The sequence below is a fragment of the Parasteatoda tepidariorum genome, chromosome 4, assembly GCF_043381705.1.
Source record: "Parasteatoda tepidariorum isolate YZ-2023 chromosome 4, CAS_Ptep_4.0, whole genome shotgun sequence".
Classification (NCBI taxonomy): domain Eukaryota; kingdom Metazoa; phylum Arthropoda; class Arachnida; order Araneae; family Theridiidae; genus Parasteatoda; species Parasteatoda tepidariorum.
Window position 1 is genome coordinate 44,251,383 of NC_092207.1, and position 13,315 is coordinate 44,264,697.

The 13,315-nt window shown below is 30.1% G+C and overlaps 1 protein-coding gene across 1 annotated transcript in view; it reads right to left on the reverse strand.

The window, feature by feature from the left end:
• The window catches only part of LOC107438229 (glucose dehydrogenase [FAD, quinone]), a 50,167-nt gene that overhangs the window by 30,396 nt on the left and 6,456 nt on the right, over positions 1–13,315 (reverse strand). The window contains exons 2-4 of the mRNA XM_071180324.1: positions 5,687–5,847; positions 4,106–4,308; positions 1,284–1,473 (exon numbers count right to left, since the gene is read on the reverse strand). Coding sequence (XP_071036425.1) covers positions 1,284–1,473; positions 4,106–4,308; positions 5,687–5,840 — 547 coding nt within the window. The 5' untranslated portion in view covers positions 5,841–5,847. The remainder of the gene's footprint in view (positions 1–1,283; positions 1,474–4,105; positions 4,309–5,686; positions 5,848–13,315) is intronic.

Below are 13,315 nucleotides of genomic sequence, written 5' to 3' on the forward strand. Positions count from 1 at the left end.
ATTTCTTTTTTATTTATTTATTTTTTTTTGTAGTTCGTGAAAATCCGATCATTAGAACGAAAGTTATTCAGGGTGATTCGTTTTTTTTTGCGGACTGTACACACAAATATTGGGATATAATCTATGTTTGTCATAAAAATATGGAAACCTGCTATTAACCAAATCTTATGTTTACAACTAATTTCTGTAGACAATGATGCCTCAATGACCCTTATGTAATGCAACTTTTAACTTTTAGTATGGGAATTTGAAGATTTTTGTTTAGCATGTTAAGGCAGACGCATGCAAGTATTTACCGAAATTGAAAAAGCACACTTTTCTATTAAATAATTTAGATAAATATGTTTAATTTAATTAAAAATAAGTTGATACTGTTTATGAGATTTTCAGATTTCCAACCCTTGGAGAAAAGGAGAAAAAAAAATTCTGTCTGCATTGTAACCATTAGACCAAAAGAGAAAAAAGAAACAAAATTAAGTTTCTCTGAGCTAAAAAATTGTATTTATTGATAGATTCTCCTTAATTGTTTTAGAAAATATTCTAATACATGGATTATTCGATATTTCACTGTCCATAAACAATATTGGGAAACGCATGTTTTGTTGGATTCATACAAAAACTTGATCCTGCTTATTCTGGGTGCGGGAATATCAAATCTGAACTTAGTTTTGCTCCTCAAACTACAAATTTCTTTTTTAATGGAAAGACAATTTTAGTCTATTTTTGCTGAAATTTATAAGTGTAAAATAACTGGGGGACATGCACATGTGGTGACAAACTTCTAGGGAAGAAAGGACACATCATCAAGATTATAATTGAAAAGGAACCCATAGCCTGAAATACAATCGTACGCTGCTGGGATCGCTCACCTATTATGACCTTTTTAAAAGCACATGAAGAAATAATTGATAATAGGGAAACTGCCCTAGAAGTGTAAGACGACATTTCCATAAAAGTTTCTTGTAAAGTTTAAAGTTTATATAAAGTTTCTTGTGCAATTTCTGACGTTGTGTCCTAACAACTCCCCTAAATGTTTGTTCCAAAACTTTTAGGGGAGCCCTTGTTATATATATATATATAACTTGTAAATTTTGACTTGTACATTTTGTCATTTTATTAAACTGTAGCTAGCAGAGAGAAGCCAATTACAAATTTCAAATACAGTAACAAAGTATCTAAAATCTGTTAAAAAAACTCCTGTAACAGAGAAAAAAAATAGTGCTGTCCAGTGTAATCATTATATTTAAAGAATATTATTAAATACTATCAAAATGCATATTTACCACTATCCACATATAACTGATTTTGATTGTCTTCAAGTTTTTTAAAATATGGTAAAACCTCAGGATAGCTCCATCCTGTAGCACCTTGTCTTGCCCAATCATCATAATTTTTCTTATTTCCTCTGATTACAAGCAGACTATTCAACAAACTTGAACCACCCAAGCCTTTACCTTTCGGCCAGATTATTTGCTATTGTAAACAAAATATATTGCAACAATATCAATTAAGATTATAAAATAATTTTTTATAAGCAAGAGGAGACAGCATAGATATATAAAATTACTTTTTAAAATTGGTGCTTTACCTAACATATAAAATTGTGAAGTTAGTGTAAAACAACAAAAAGGGTTTCATATATCATTAAAAATGACTCTTTAACCATCAAAAGTGTAATTTTTTTTTACAGTTTCATGCACCTTCTAAAGGTAATAGGATAGAAAATATTTAATTACTTATTAAAGGACTTCGTATCAATAAATTGTGCAGATTGAGGATTATAAAATCACGGAAATAATCTGCCGTAAAATGCTAAAAAATTCCAAGAGTTTCTTTTTTAAATATAAATTTTGGATGCTACGAAATTCTGGATTTTAATGTTACGGTTTTATTACAGTCCAAATGTTTACTTATAGAATTAGATTTTAATTTGGTATCACCTTTAATATTCATCAAACACATGAAGTAGCTTCTGATTATTTTAATTTCAATTTTTCAGAGACTGACCTTTATAATGGTTCGAAAAAGTTAGGTAACTTCTTGTTTTTATCTTCTTCAAATTAATATTAATTAGTGCATAAGCTCTAACATATTTTCATTTTTAGAAAATGATAGGAAAGATTTATAATGCATGTAAGGATTACAAAAAATCCTGTATTTTGCATGGATAGGGAAAAAAAAACTAAACAGTTATAAAAATAATAGTTTATTGAAATATAATTATTTTAAAAATGCATAGGATGCGCGGGTTCAGGATATACGCCTTAAGGTTTTTTTAAACCTGATAATCTAGGATACCTGGGAAATGAATTTGCCTATTCTACTGCAAAATCCTCACACAATCTCTCTAACAGGCCAATTTTAAGACATGATGTTCGAAGTGAAATAATAGATGCTTTAAATACTAATTGGCACACAGAATGGAATATGGAAATAAATAATAAACTGCATGAAATAAAACCGCCAATTTCCCCTTATAAAACTCTTAATTGCTCCAGAAAAATTTATGTATTAATAAACAGATTACGTATAGGCCATACCAGACGAACACATCGACACCTTTTACTGAACCAACCAGCCTGTTTTCTCCAATTTCAGATAATCGTTAACAAATATAAAGCACATATTAACTTAGTATTCCAATTTTAAAGCTAAGAGACAACAATATTTTAACAGTGAATATCTTTAACTATCGATTTTAATTGGAGAAAACCCAGATAGAAACTTTCTTGAATATCTTAAGGACACTGGATGCTTCTGAAACATTTAAACGGACTGATAATTTTGACCAAGCGTTGAGCGAGGTATAGCCTTTTCTGGCTGTTGCACAATTATTAACAGTATAATTATTAAGATATTCAAAACATTGGGTGATAATACACATAGAATGCATAAACATTCTAAAACAGTTGTATTCAAAGTTTTTACTCTCACTGTAATTTTTACAATTGCAAACAACACTTAAAACGCCATTCGCAAATGTGGTAACCTTGTGCCACTTTGAATATTAAGTGACTTGCAACGTATCCAAGATATTGCAAATTTCTCTTGACCTTAACAGAAACTGATGCCTATTCACTCTCATCGATATCTGAAGTCATATCTTTAGGGAAAGGGTACAGTTTGCTGCAGTAATGAACAACAATGCACTACATTTTATCTTCATCATCAGTTTTGTCAATTTCATTTGTTACTCATTATTGGTTATTTATTATTTCATTTATTATTTAAACTTTGCCGTTGTTATTTTATCTTTACAGATTTCCCAATCATGATTACTATCCTAATCATTGATCAATACATAACAAAAAAATGGGCCAAAAGTCAGAATCCAAAGTGTTAAAACTTTGTTACAACTACATTAAAAATAAAACAAGCAATATTGAGGTCACCACATTTCATAAGTTAGATTAGCAGCTTATGTACTTATTGATTGATAATAACATCATAAATATGTACCCCAAATGATATTTGACAAAGTTAAGCACATGAAGTGAAAGAAACACAATCTTAAGACAATTTTTGATGGTCAACATTGATTACTAATAATAGAAAGGATATCTGTTTCAGAGTCTAATATTATACCTACGATTGGCAAAAAATAACGAAGTACTATTTTTGATCGTTATATCCTTAGAGGCTATTTAAGTTTAGTAAATGTATTGGTGAAAAAATAGCCCTTCATAGCAACAGTTGCAGTAAGCCGGATTAAACAGAAAATGATGAGAAAATTTCTTATTTTCTTAATCTCTTCAGTAGTATTTCGAGTAAAAGCAGGGATTAGCTGTTGATTTCGTTCAAAATTAAAAAACTTATAGGATATCTATGATAAAATTTTCCATTTTAAGTCTTTTGTTGCGAATGATATTTTATTCTTCACTAAGAATATTTAACGGCAAACCAAAACGTATATTTCTTTAGGAAATACGGTGCCTGGTTTTTACTATTTTAAGGCATTTAAGTATTTAAAAAAGCAGAAAGAAGGAAATAGTTCTTAAAATGTAATGAACTTCAAGAAGAATCTGAAGAAAAAAAAACTGACATAAACTCAACATTTTTTGAAAATTATCATCTGAAATTGTGTTTATTACTCTTACAAACTTACCCTGTTTTTTAAAGACGTGCCAGTGTGTTTCTGGGGTGTAGTTTTATAAGCCCAATCGAGATCAGAGTTCCAAAAAGTATTTCCAAATGCAGGAACATCATTAAGAAGTGGGGGTTTGCCTCCTGCTTCTAATAATAGCACGTTCACACATGATATTTCTGATAAACGACTGGCAACAGTAGCTCCAGCTGAGCCAGCTCCCACTAGATATAAAAACAGCATAAATAAGTGCAAAAACTTTTTTTCTCTGAATGAACACGCTTTTTTTCTAACCATTTATACCTTTTCATAACAGTATAAAAAATCCGGATTTGTAAGGTACACAATTTTTTACGTCATTTTAAAGTATTGTGGAGGTTGGTATATTTGGTAACTCTGGGAAGAATCTGACTCCAACTCTAGTATAAATTTCCACGTGAAAGTGTTCATGAAAAAACACTACAGGTTCATGTCGTGTCACTCCATAAACAACACTCCCAGTTGAAATGAACAACTATCTTTATTAACAGTGAAGAACTTGGTAAACTTAACAAAACATTTTAACATAAATAAAATATAACAATTTTAACATTCAAGCAGCATAGAAAAAGCTGCAAATGAGTAACCGGCAAGAACATGCCTAATTGCTGGGTAGTTAGTCACGAACCGACGGAGAGAGAGAGAGAGTGAGCTGTGGAGAGGCGGTCAAGTTATATCAGAATGCATCCTGTGCGCGTTTCACCGATTTCGTACTTCACGCATATACTCCGAGGAAATCTGCATTCACGTGTGAAGTTTACGTCATACAACAATTATCGGCTGCAAGTGACGTAATCCAACGTCAGAGATTAGTAGATTCGGAATTTGCAAATTAGACCGCAACGCCACAGTATGTAGTTCTACATGGCAAAATACAACATTTGTGCAAAATCGGTCGAATAGTTCCTGAGAAATCGAATTTTAAATCTACTATTTCTTTAGAGAACAAAATAATTAAAACTTCTTATTAAGAATAAAATAATAAATACTTACTAAAACTTATTTTTTGCTTGGGATTATTTCGGGATAAACGAATTTTATAATTGCTTGCAAAAATTTCTCAATTCACTTAAAAAGTTCTCGAGTTATGGCGAAAAGCGCAAAAAGTAAAATTAACATTAAAGAGTTCACTTTGGATCGCTCTCCTGACCAAACTATGGGGACCATTTTTCCCAGATTGAGGGTTCCCCCTATATTTTGGGGGTCGGGCAGAAATCGAAGAATCGAATTCATTCATAGAAAGTACGTTTTTGTGTCTGGTTTATTACTTAAAATATCGTCTGCACTAATTAATTAGCATATTTAAGGTCAACCCCTCGAACAACTGAGTCCTAAAACGTGAAGATCCGATCATTTGATCAAAAGTTTTTCAGGGTGGTTCGTTTTTTTTAGCTTACTGTGCGTCTTATCTAATTGCTGTTTTAACAGATTTAAGAGGGTATATAATTTTTTGTTCACCCTGCAACAAATTAAAGCGGACTACTTGCAGTAGTCAGGAATAATATGATTTAATATGCATACATACGTGCACACAAGTTATTTTAATGTAATGTAAAATATTACCTACTATAAAGTCATATTCAGGCAGAATAGAATCTGGTGTTTTGGTGTTGGATGGAGAATTCTTCTGAGTGGCCAATGAGAGAAGTAATAACCTTAAAAGAGGAGATTGGGCAACTGGTGTGGGGTATGACTTTTCCCTTGCTATGTCAATCATTTAGTGACTGCAAAAAATGAAACCATTTACTATTTAGTCTCTGATTTTGTACTTCGACTATTTAAGGAAAAATGCAGTCTTTGTTTAGAAATTTTGTTGCTCATTAACGTGCTTCTAACTTGAAATATACCGAAATGGATCAGTATCATTCTATGGGCTCATTTTTTTTTCTCTTTTGGAATTATTACACTTGATTAATTAAAAATCACGCTTAGCTACATTTAGTATTATAAAATAACACATTAAAAGGTGAAGGAGTTACACGTCATTTTAATTATCTGTTGGTTTCACAGATGAAATTTTGGCATAAATTGCGAATTTTTTCTATAAGTTGTAGGTATGGAAAATTTCAAGTAATGAAAATTATAGGTTTTGGAAAAGGCTTGATTTCATTTCGGTACAAATTTGAGAGTCCAATTCATTGTAATCTGTCTCTAAATATTGTGGCCGGGATTGCCTTGGTTGGTATTCAAGAGGTCGTATGTCGAAGAGGTCGTGAGTTCGATCCCCGCTGGCCAAAGACTCCCGGAGTAGTAACTGTTGACTGGCGCACGTTAAATTTGTCTGGTAATAAAGTTCACATAACAAATCAATACCTCTGGGAGTACTGAATTGGAAAGTGATCATTCTCTGGCTCAGGTCGAAATTACGATCTATGGATGAATGAATGGATGTTGGAATGGGTCCGCCGTCTAAACCGGGTTGTGACTTGTGCGTGGCTGAAATCGCATTCTTGGACATATATAGCGTCACTGAAAAACAAGAAAAGCACCCTTTGCCTTAAATTAGCTTGGTTTCTATAAGCAGGCTTGCTAGTAATAGCACATCGCATTAGAAACAAAAACAACTCAATATTGTATTTGGTCACCATTTTTCGTTTAAAACAGCTCTGTGAAATTTTAATAGTATCATATTAATAAGAATTGCACTGTCATTCAAGCAAGAATAGCCTATCAAATGTGTCTCAAGAATGGCAACGCCATTTTTCAAGCCTGATCCTCTTTAGATTCCATCTAGTCCATGCAAAGAAGAATCAGAGCAGTATTAAAAGAAAAATGGTGGCCAAATACCATATTGAGTGATTGATTATAATAAAGTGGTCTCTCAAAATTGCCTTTTCCACCAGATTTTTACTTATGAAATTTTATATACATTTGCGTACTTTTTCGCTCTTAAAATACGGTTTTTAAGAATATAACTACAGTATCTGTATTGGTATATTAGGAACCTAATACTATATTAGCAACAGAACTTGTTGACGAAACTAATTAATTAAGAATCAATTAACTGAATAATACCAACATTTCTCTAGTATAATATATAAAAACCAAAGAAAAGTTAAGAAAGGGAAGAAAGAAAACTTCGAATTATTATTAAACACGTTTAAACCAAAGTATTGATTTAAACATGATTAGAATTTAAGCTACTTCATTTAACATAAGTAGCATAAAATTTGGATATTTTGTAAATTTGCAAACATAAAACAATAATTGAAAAGCATCAATAATAAAGTATTCGAAATATTTGTAAAGTTAAGATATATTTTAATTAAGATATTAATTCCTATCCTGGATTCCTATCTTAGCTTAAATATTTTTTAAGTTAAGATAGGAATACAGAATATTATAAAAATGTAGTCTCATAAAGATGAAAAATATACAGATTATTTTTTGTTAAATAATACTACTTTTTCTTCGTTGATAATTTCTCATAATATGAGGATTAAAAATCCTAATGCAACATAGCATGCATATTTATTCAGAAAAAAGTACTTTTTTGTGTCTGTTTCCATGAATTAATAATAAACACTAATTAATTAGCATATTTGATGTCATAATATCAATTATGACACTTATTACGATAAAAATTGACAAATAGAGCCACAATGTAGCGAATTTCCGGATCAGTAACGGTAAGAAGTCGTACTTTAATTCAGTTCTAACAGTTCAATTCAGTTTTAAACGTAAACTTTTATGGGACAAAAAATCTGAAATGCAGCAATTTTTATAGTAATATTTATTGTAAAATTGCTGAATAACTGTCGTTAAATAATTATTACTATTAAATATACGGTACAAAATTTTTCAGTAAAACAGGATTTTACTGTAAAACGTATTTCACGGTAAAATTAATTTAACGGATGATGCGTCAAGGTTGCATTTTCTTTTTACCGTAATTTGATTCTGGATTTTTCACAGTGTATAGTTATTATTTTCTTAACTAACTATACACTATCTTTTTCCAGTGTTCTATTTCTTCTGTAGTCATGTGCTGGGTATTTATCTAAAACGGAGCTATTGAATTCTCTGTAATAGTTTTGATTTAAATTTATCCGCTTTGGGTTAATTGACCTTATTTTTTCAGGAACGAGTTTAAATTGTTTGAAATGGTCTTTAGCTTTAGAATGCTCCTCTGAAAAGGGTCTATTAAGAAAAACCCCTTCCCCTATGAAGAATAATTTTCATAATGAACAGCCGTCAGAGTAGCGGTTGTCCGTACTGAACATCTTGTTTTATCACTGCAGAAGAAAACTAAATTACCCTCTAAAGTCATAAAAAGATTTACAGACTATAAAAAAAATATTAACAAAAACAAAATTGAGAATAATGGAGTTATATTCGTAGTGTCTCGATTTATTTCAGTTTGGTTTATTTCTATATTTAAATGGTATTTTAAAAAAGCAAATAGAATTGAATAAATATTTACCTTTTACTAATGGATAGATTATTTTGGCATAGGAAAAGATAAAGTTCTTTTTTCAAAAGATTTTTTTAAAGATAAAGATATTGTTCTTTTTTGCAATCTTTATGAGCGTTTCATATGCAAAACAAATTACACAACACATCACATACCTATTATACCGCTTTCCAAAAGATAGAGTGATGAAATTAAAAAAGGAAGTTCAACATAACATCTTCAGATATTTGCCAATATATCTAGAATTTTTTTATCTTATAGGGGAAATTCGACTATCACGGTTAGAAATGTACCTGATTCAACAATAACGACGCATTTTGACGTGATATTTTTTTCGGAAAACGGATTTAAAAATAATTCATCTAATATGGAATCCACGAATATATTGTTAATGTACTGTTGATAAAAGAAATGCGTCAAATTAAGTAAATTTTGATGAAATACTCGAATTTTCAAGCAGTAAGATGCAATTTAAATTACTTTTCTTCTGCATATTTAATTTGCTAATTTATCAGATTGAGAAAGTTATGAAATCAAGAACGAAAAACGTACTTGATCAGATTAAATACACTTTATGAGGGCAGCAGCATCCAGCAAAAGTTTACACGTTTTAGTACAAAAAATATAGCATCAAGAAAAAAAGAACTTAGATGATCTGTGTAAAACTCTTCTTCCCCTATTCTCACAGAAAGTGGCAAAAATTGCATGATCACGCACGTCAGGTTTTGATAAGAGGTAAAATAGGGGGACTTATATTATGGTGCTTGTCAGATAAAGTATAGTTCAATGTAATTTTTTATGCGAATTTAAAAGAGATCAATCATGATTAATAACTTAGAATTTATGAGTATTTTTATGAATAAAAACTACAATTTTGTATTTGCACCAATTTACGCAAGTAAAACTGTAGTCCAAACAAATGAAGTATTTTTTAATGTAAAATCGTATGAGACCTAATACAAGCAGATAAGAAGAATACTGCACGCAAGGCTGAGCAACTTTTCACCATTTACTGTGAAGAGGGTATTTAACATTTTACTTGAAAATAGAATTTTTAAGTCCTTTTTAAACCCTGTTTTTGTTACACTAAAGAATACATGTTCACATTTTGCATCATTTCATTAATTCTCTATTGATTGCATGAATAAAAACTGACTTTGCTCATAAAAGTGAATAATTTTTGGGCCAAACATTTTCTAACAGAAAAACGGTTAGAATAATTTTCACTGTCATTTGAAAATTATAAATTTTTATTCTTGGTTTTTTCATCATATACGGTAATCTTTTTCAAGTATTGGGAGAAACTTAATTTCAGGGAGGACTTTTTGATGGAACTAACCAGCATTTGCGTTGCATGGAGAGGAAAACCAAGAAAACTTTCCGCTGTTTGCCTAACAGCAAGGGAACTCTAACCCATGATCCGCCTATCACTGAGGATATTTTGCGTCAGCACTGCGGTCGGTGCAAGCCGGGTGCGGAATTCATATCGACCAGTCATCGCTGGGATTCGTACCCAGTTCACCTGCATGATTGGAAGGTGAACACTTTATTTCATGAGCCATCACGGCTGCAACGGCATGATTGTTGTAATGTTGTCAGCATTGTGCACAAGCTGCCTTTACATCCCAGATTAGCAGGTAGTAGAGAGTGGGGTCAATTGTAACAGAGTACGATTGTAACAGAGCAAAAATTTCGAGTGTCGGGTTTTAGATTTGGTTCCTAGGTGGCGCACAAGGCGTATTTAATAAATCTACATGTACAGTCCGCAAAAAAAAAAAGATATCACCCTAAATAACTTTCGTTCTAATGATCGGATTTTCACGAACTAAAAGTCAATCTTAAGGGTTCCTGGGGGTGACCTCAAATATGCTAATTAATTAGTGCTAACTATTAATTAAGTTACGAAATCAGACACAAAAACGTACTATCTCTGAATAAACATACCTTTTTTCTTACATATTTGGATTTTTCATCTTCAAAATATAGGGGGTAGCCGCCATCTGGGAAATGTGGTCCCCATAGTTTGGTCAGGAGAGCGATCCAAAGTTCGGGCCCTTAATGTTAATTTCGCTTTTCGCGTTTTCAGTCATATTTTAAAAACTATTGAAGCAATTCGAAAAAAAATTGCACCCACTCATAAAACTCATTTACCCAAAGATAATTTCATGAGAAAAATAATTTTTAATAATTATTTCTTATTTCTTATTATTTAATTAAAGTGAGGATGAAAAAAAGTTGAATTATAAGGTATGAATTTTTTTATACCATATTAATCTACATATTTTTCAATTGAAAAATCTAAAGTTTCAACTGTTTTTATTTATTAGAAGCTGAGAAAAATTAAAATTAATTATTTTTAAAAAAATAATTTGGCGACAATGAAGAAATGATTAAATGGAGCGATTAATATTAAAATGTGATAAACTTGCGAGGAACTTGACTTCGCGCGCTTAGCATAAAATTTCATTCATATTTTTTTCGCTAATAATCGTTTGCTAATCTTTTTATTTTTATTTTTTTAAAACTATAAAATACGATGTTTCTTTTTTAATAGTCTAAAATTCTATTTGCAATTTAGTAAAGAAATTTGAATAAAACATCTTATTGAATAAAAAACATTTTATTCAACGAATGTCGAGTTTTATAAAAGCATGCTTCTGATAGAATATGATTATACACCAGATTGTGCTTATTTAATGTGATTATTTTTTAGTTTTTAGTTTTTTCTTCTCAATAACTGATACAATTTCAATAGTATACATACGTATGAATAGATTTGGAATAAAATATTTATCAATTTCTTGAATACATTTTTTATAAATATTAGTAAAAATACGTAGTAAACATATTTAAGCATACCTCACATCATCGCAAATTTCTCAACATCTTATATATCGTCTTAATGTTAGAAGTAATTTTTTAATCACCTGTCCGGAAGTGTATCGCAGAACTATTTTACCAACTACTTAATTAAATTTTAACATTTTTAAAAATCTTATTCTTTACCCTACTACGTTTATTATTTCTTCATTAATATACTAATCAATTTTTTAGTACTTTAATTTAGGTTTTTTTTAAAGTGAAGTTCCTTTTTAAATTATAGTCAAGTTTTTTTTAAAAGAATTATTGTCTGCTAGCTAAGAAAAAAACCTTGTAAGGAAATTAAAAACATTCCGCTATTTAAAATTGTTTAATGCAAAGCAGCTGATTATTTACTAAGCATACTATTTTTTTTTTTTTTTGAAAAAAGAGTATAAATTATTGATTGTCTTTTTTTTTTCTCGTGACTTCGAAACAGATTATCCAAAATAGTGTTGATGTTTTATAAATCACTACAAAGAGTATAAAGATACAGAACATTAAAAGCTGTTGAATACGTAGCCAAATTTTTAAGCGTCTTAAAATAGCTCAGTATCGTAAATGTCGTCCTAACATCGTAGTTGCGAAATTAAATTTTTAATTATCTGACCACGTGTGATTCACTTATTATTTCACTATATCTTTTACTCTTTCTTTATGATACCAAGCAGATTTTTTTCCTGATAATATACTAAACTATTTTGTTTAATTTTTTACTTTAACACGATTCCAAGATATTATTGTAATATAATTTGTTATCAAGAAAATGCCTTATTTTGTTAAGCAGGAAATACTAAAAATTGAAATTTGTAAGAAGATTCCGAAGCCGTGCCAATTTTGGAGTCATCTGATTTTAAAAAAATGCTATAAGAAATACGCAATTTCCGAACTTATTTTAATGAAAAAATATAAAAGAACGTGGCAAGAAGGCTAAGATACTTTTTACAAAAACTGTGAAAACTAATTTTTCCCATATTTCGTCAAAAGAGGATAAGAATGATATTGCTCCAAGGGACCTACTCAATAATTTCGCTATTTCCAGAATGAAATCCGTTTGATCGAAACATATTATTCCTTGAAAATTAAAACGAGGAAAAAATTAGCTTTTATTATTTATCGAAGCTTATTCCATTTTTTTAATGATAGCGGTATTAAGGTTAAGAATATGCGATCGAAGCCCCGTTTACTATTATATTATAAATGCATTAAATCATGTAGCTTGAATAATTTATTTTAAGCAAATTATTTAATAATTTTAAGCAAATAAGGGTGTAAAAATAAACTCGATCAAAATACTCCGAAAGTATACCCTAAAATATATGTAGAATAAACTTTGGCATCGATATATATAAAATANATAACATATGTAAAACTTATTTTAATATCGTGGGAAATAATTTAATATGTTGTGTAACTAAATGGATAATCCCAAGAAACTGAATCGAAAGTATAAAAATTTCATTGATTTAAAAAAATAATAGATGATAATAAAAGTAGACATGTTTTGAGCGTACAATAATGAAAGTCACAAGTTATTCAAGTCTGACAAGTCTTGAGAATGGGCGATTGTATTTGAACGCTCGAAGCATGTCGACTTTTACTTATTCCCTCTTCATATGTTTCGAAGTCAGTTGAGTTTTTATCGTCAATTATACTGTTTCACATTTGGGTCTTGATCATTATTTTGATAAGGATTTTACACTCGTTAAAGTAAACATATGTATTTGAATATTTTAACAGGATTCATGTGGTCTTTAAAAACGTAAGAGCATCAATATTGTAAAAGTTATATTTAACTTAACAATGGAGATTTTGACACCAGATATTTTGAGTTAATGAAATTAAATATTTTATCTTTTAAGTTTTTGTGCCCCCATTTCAGTATCTTAAGGATCTTACGAGCTCTGTTTAAAAAGAGA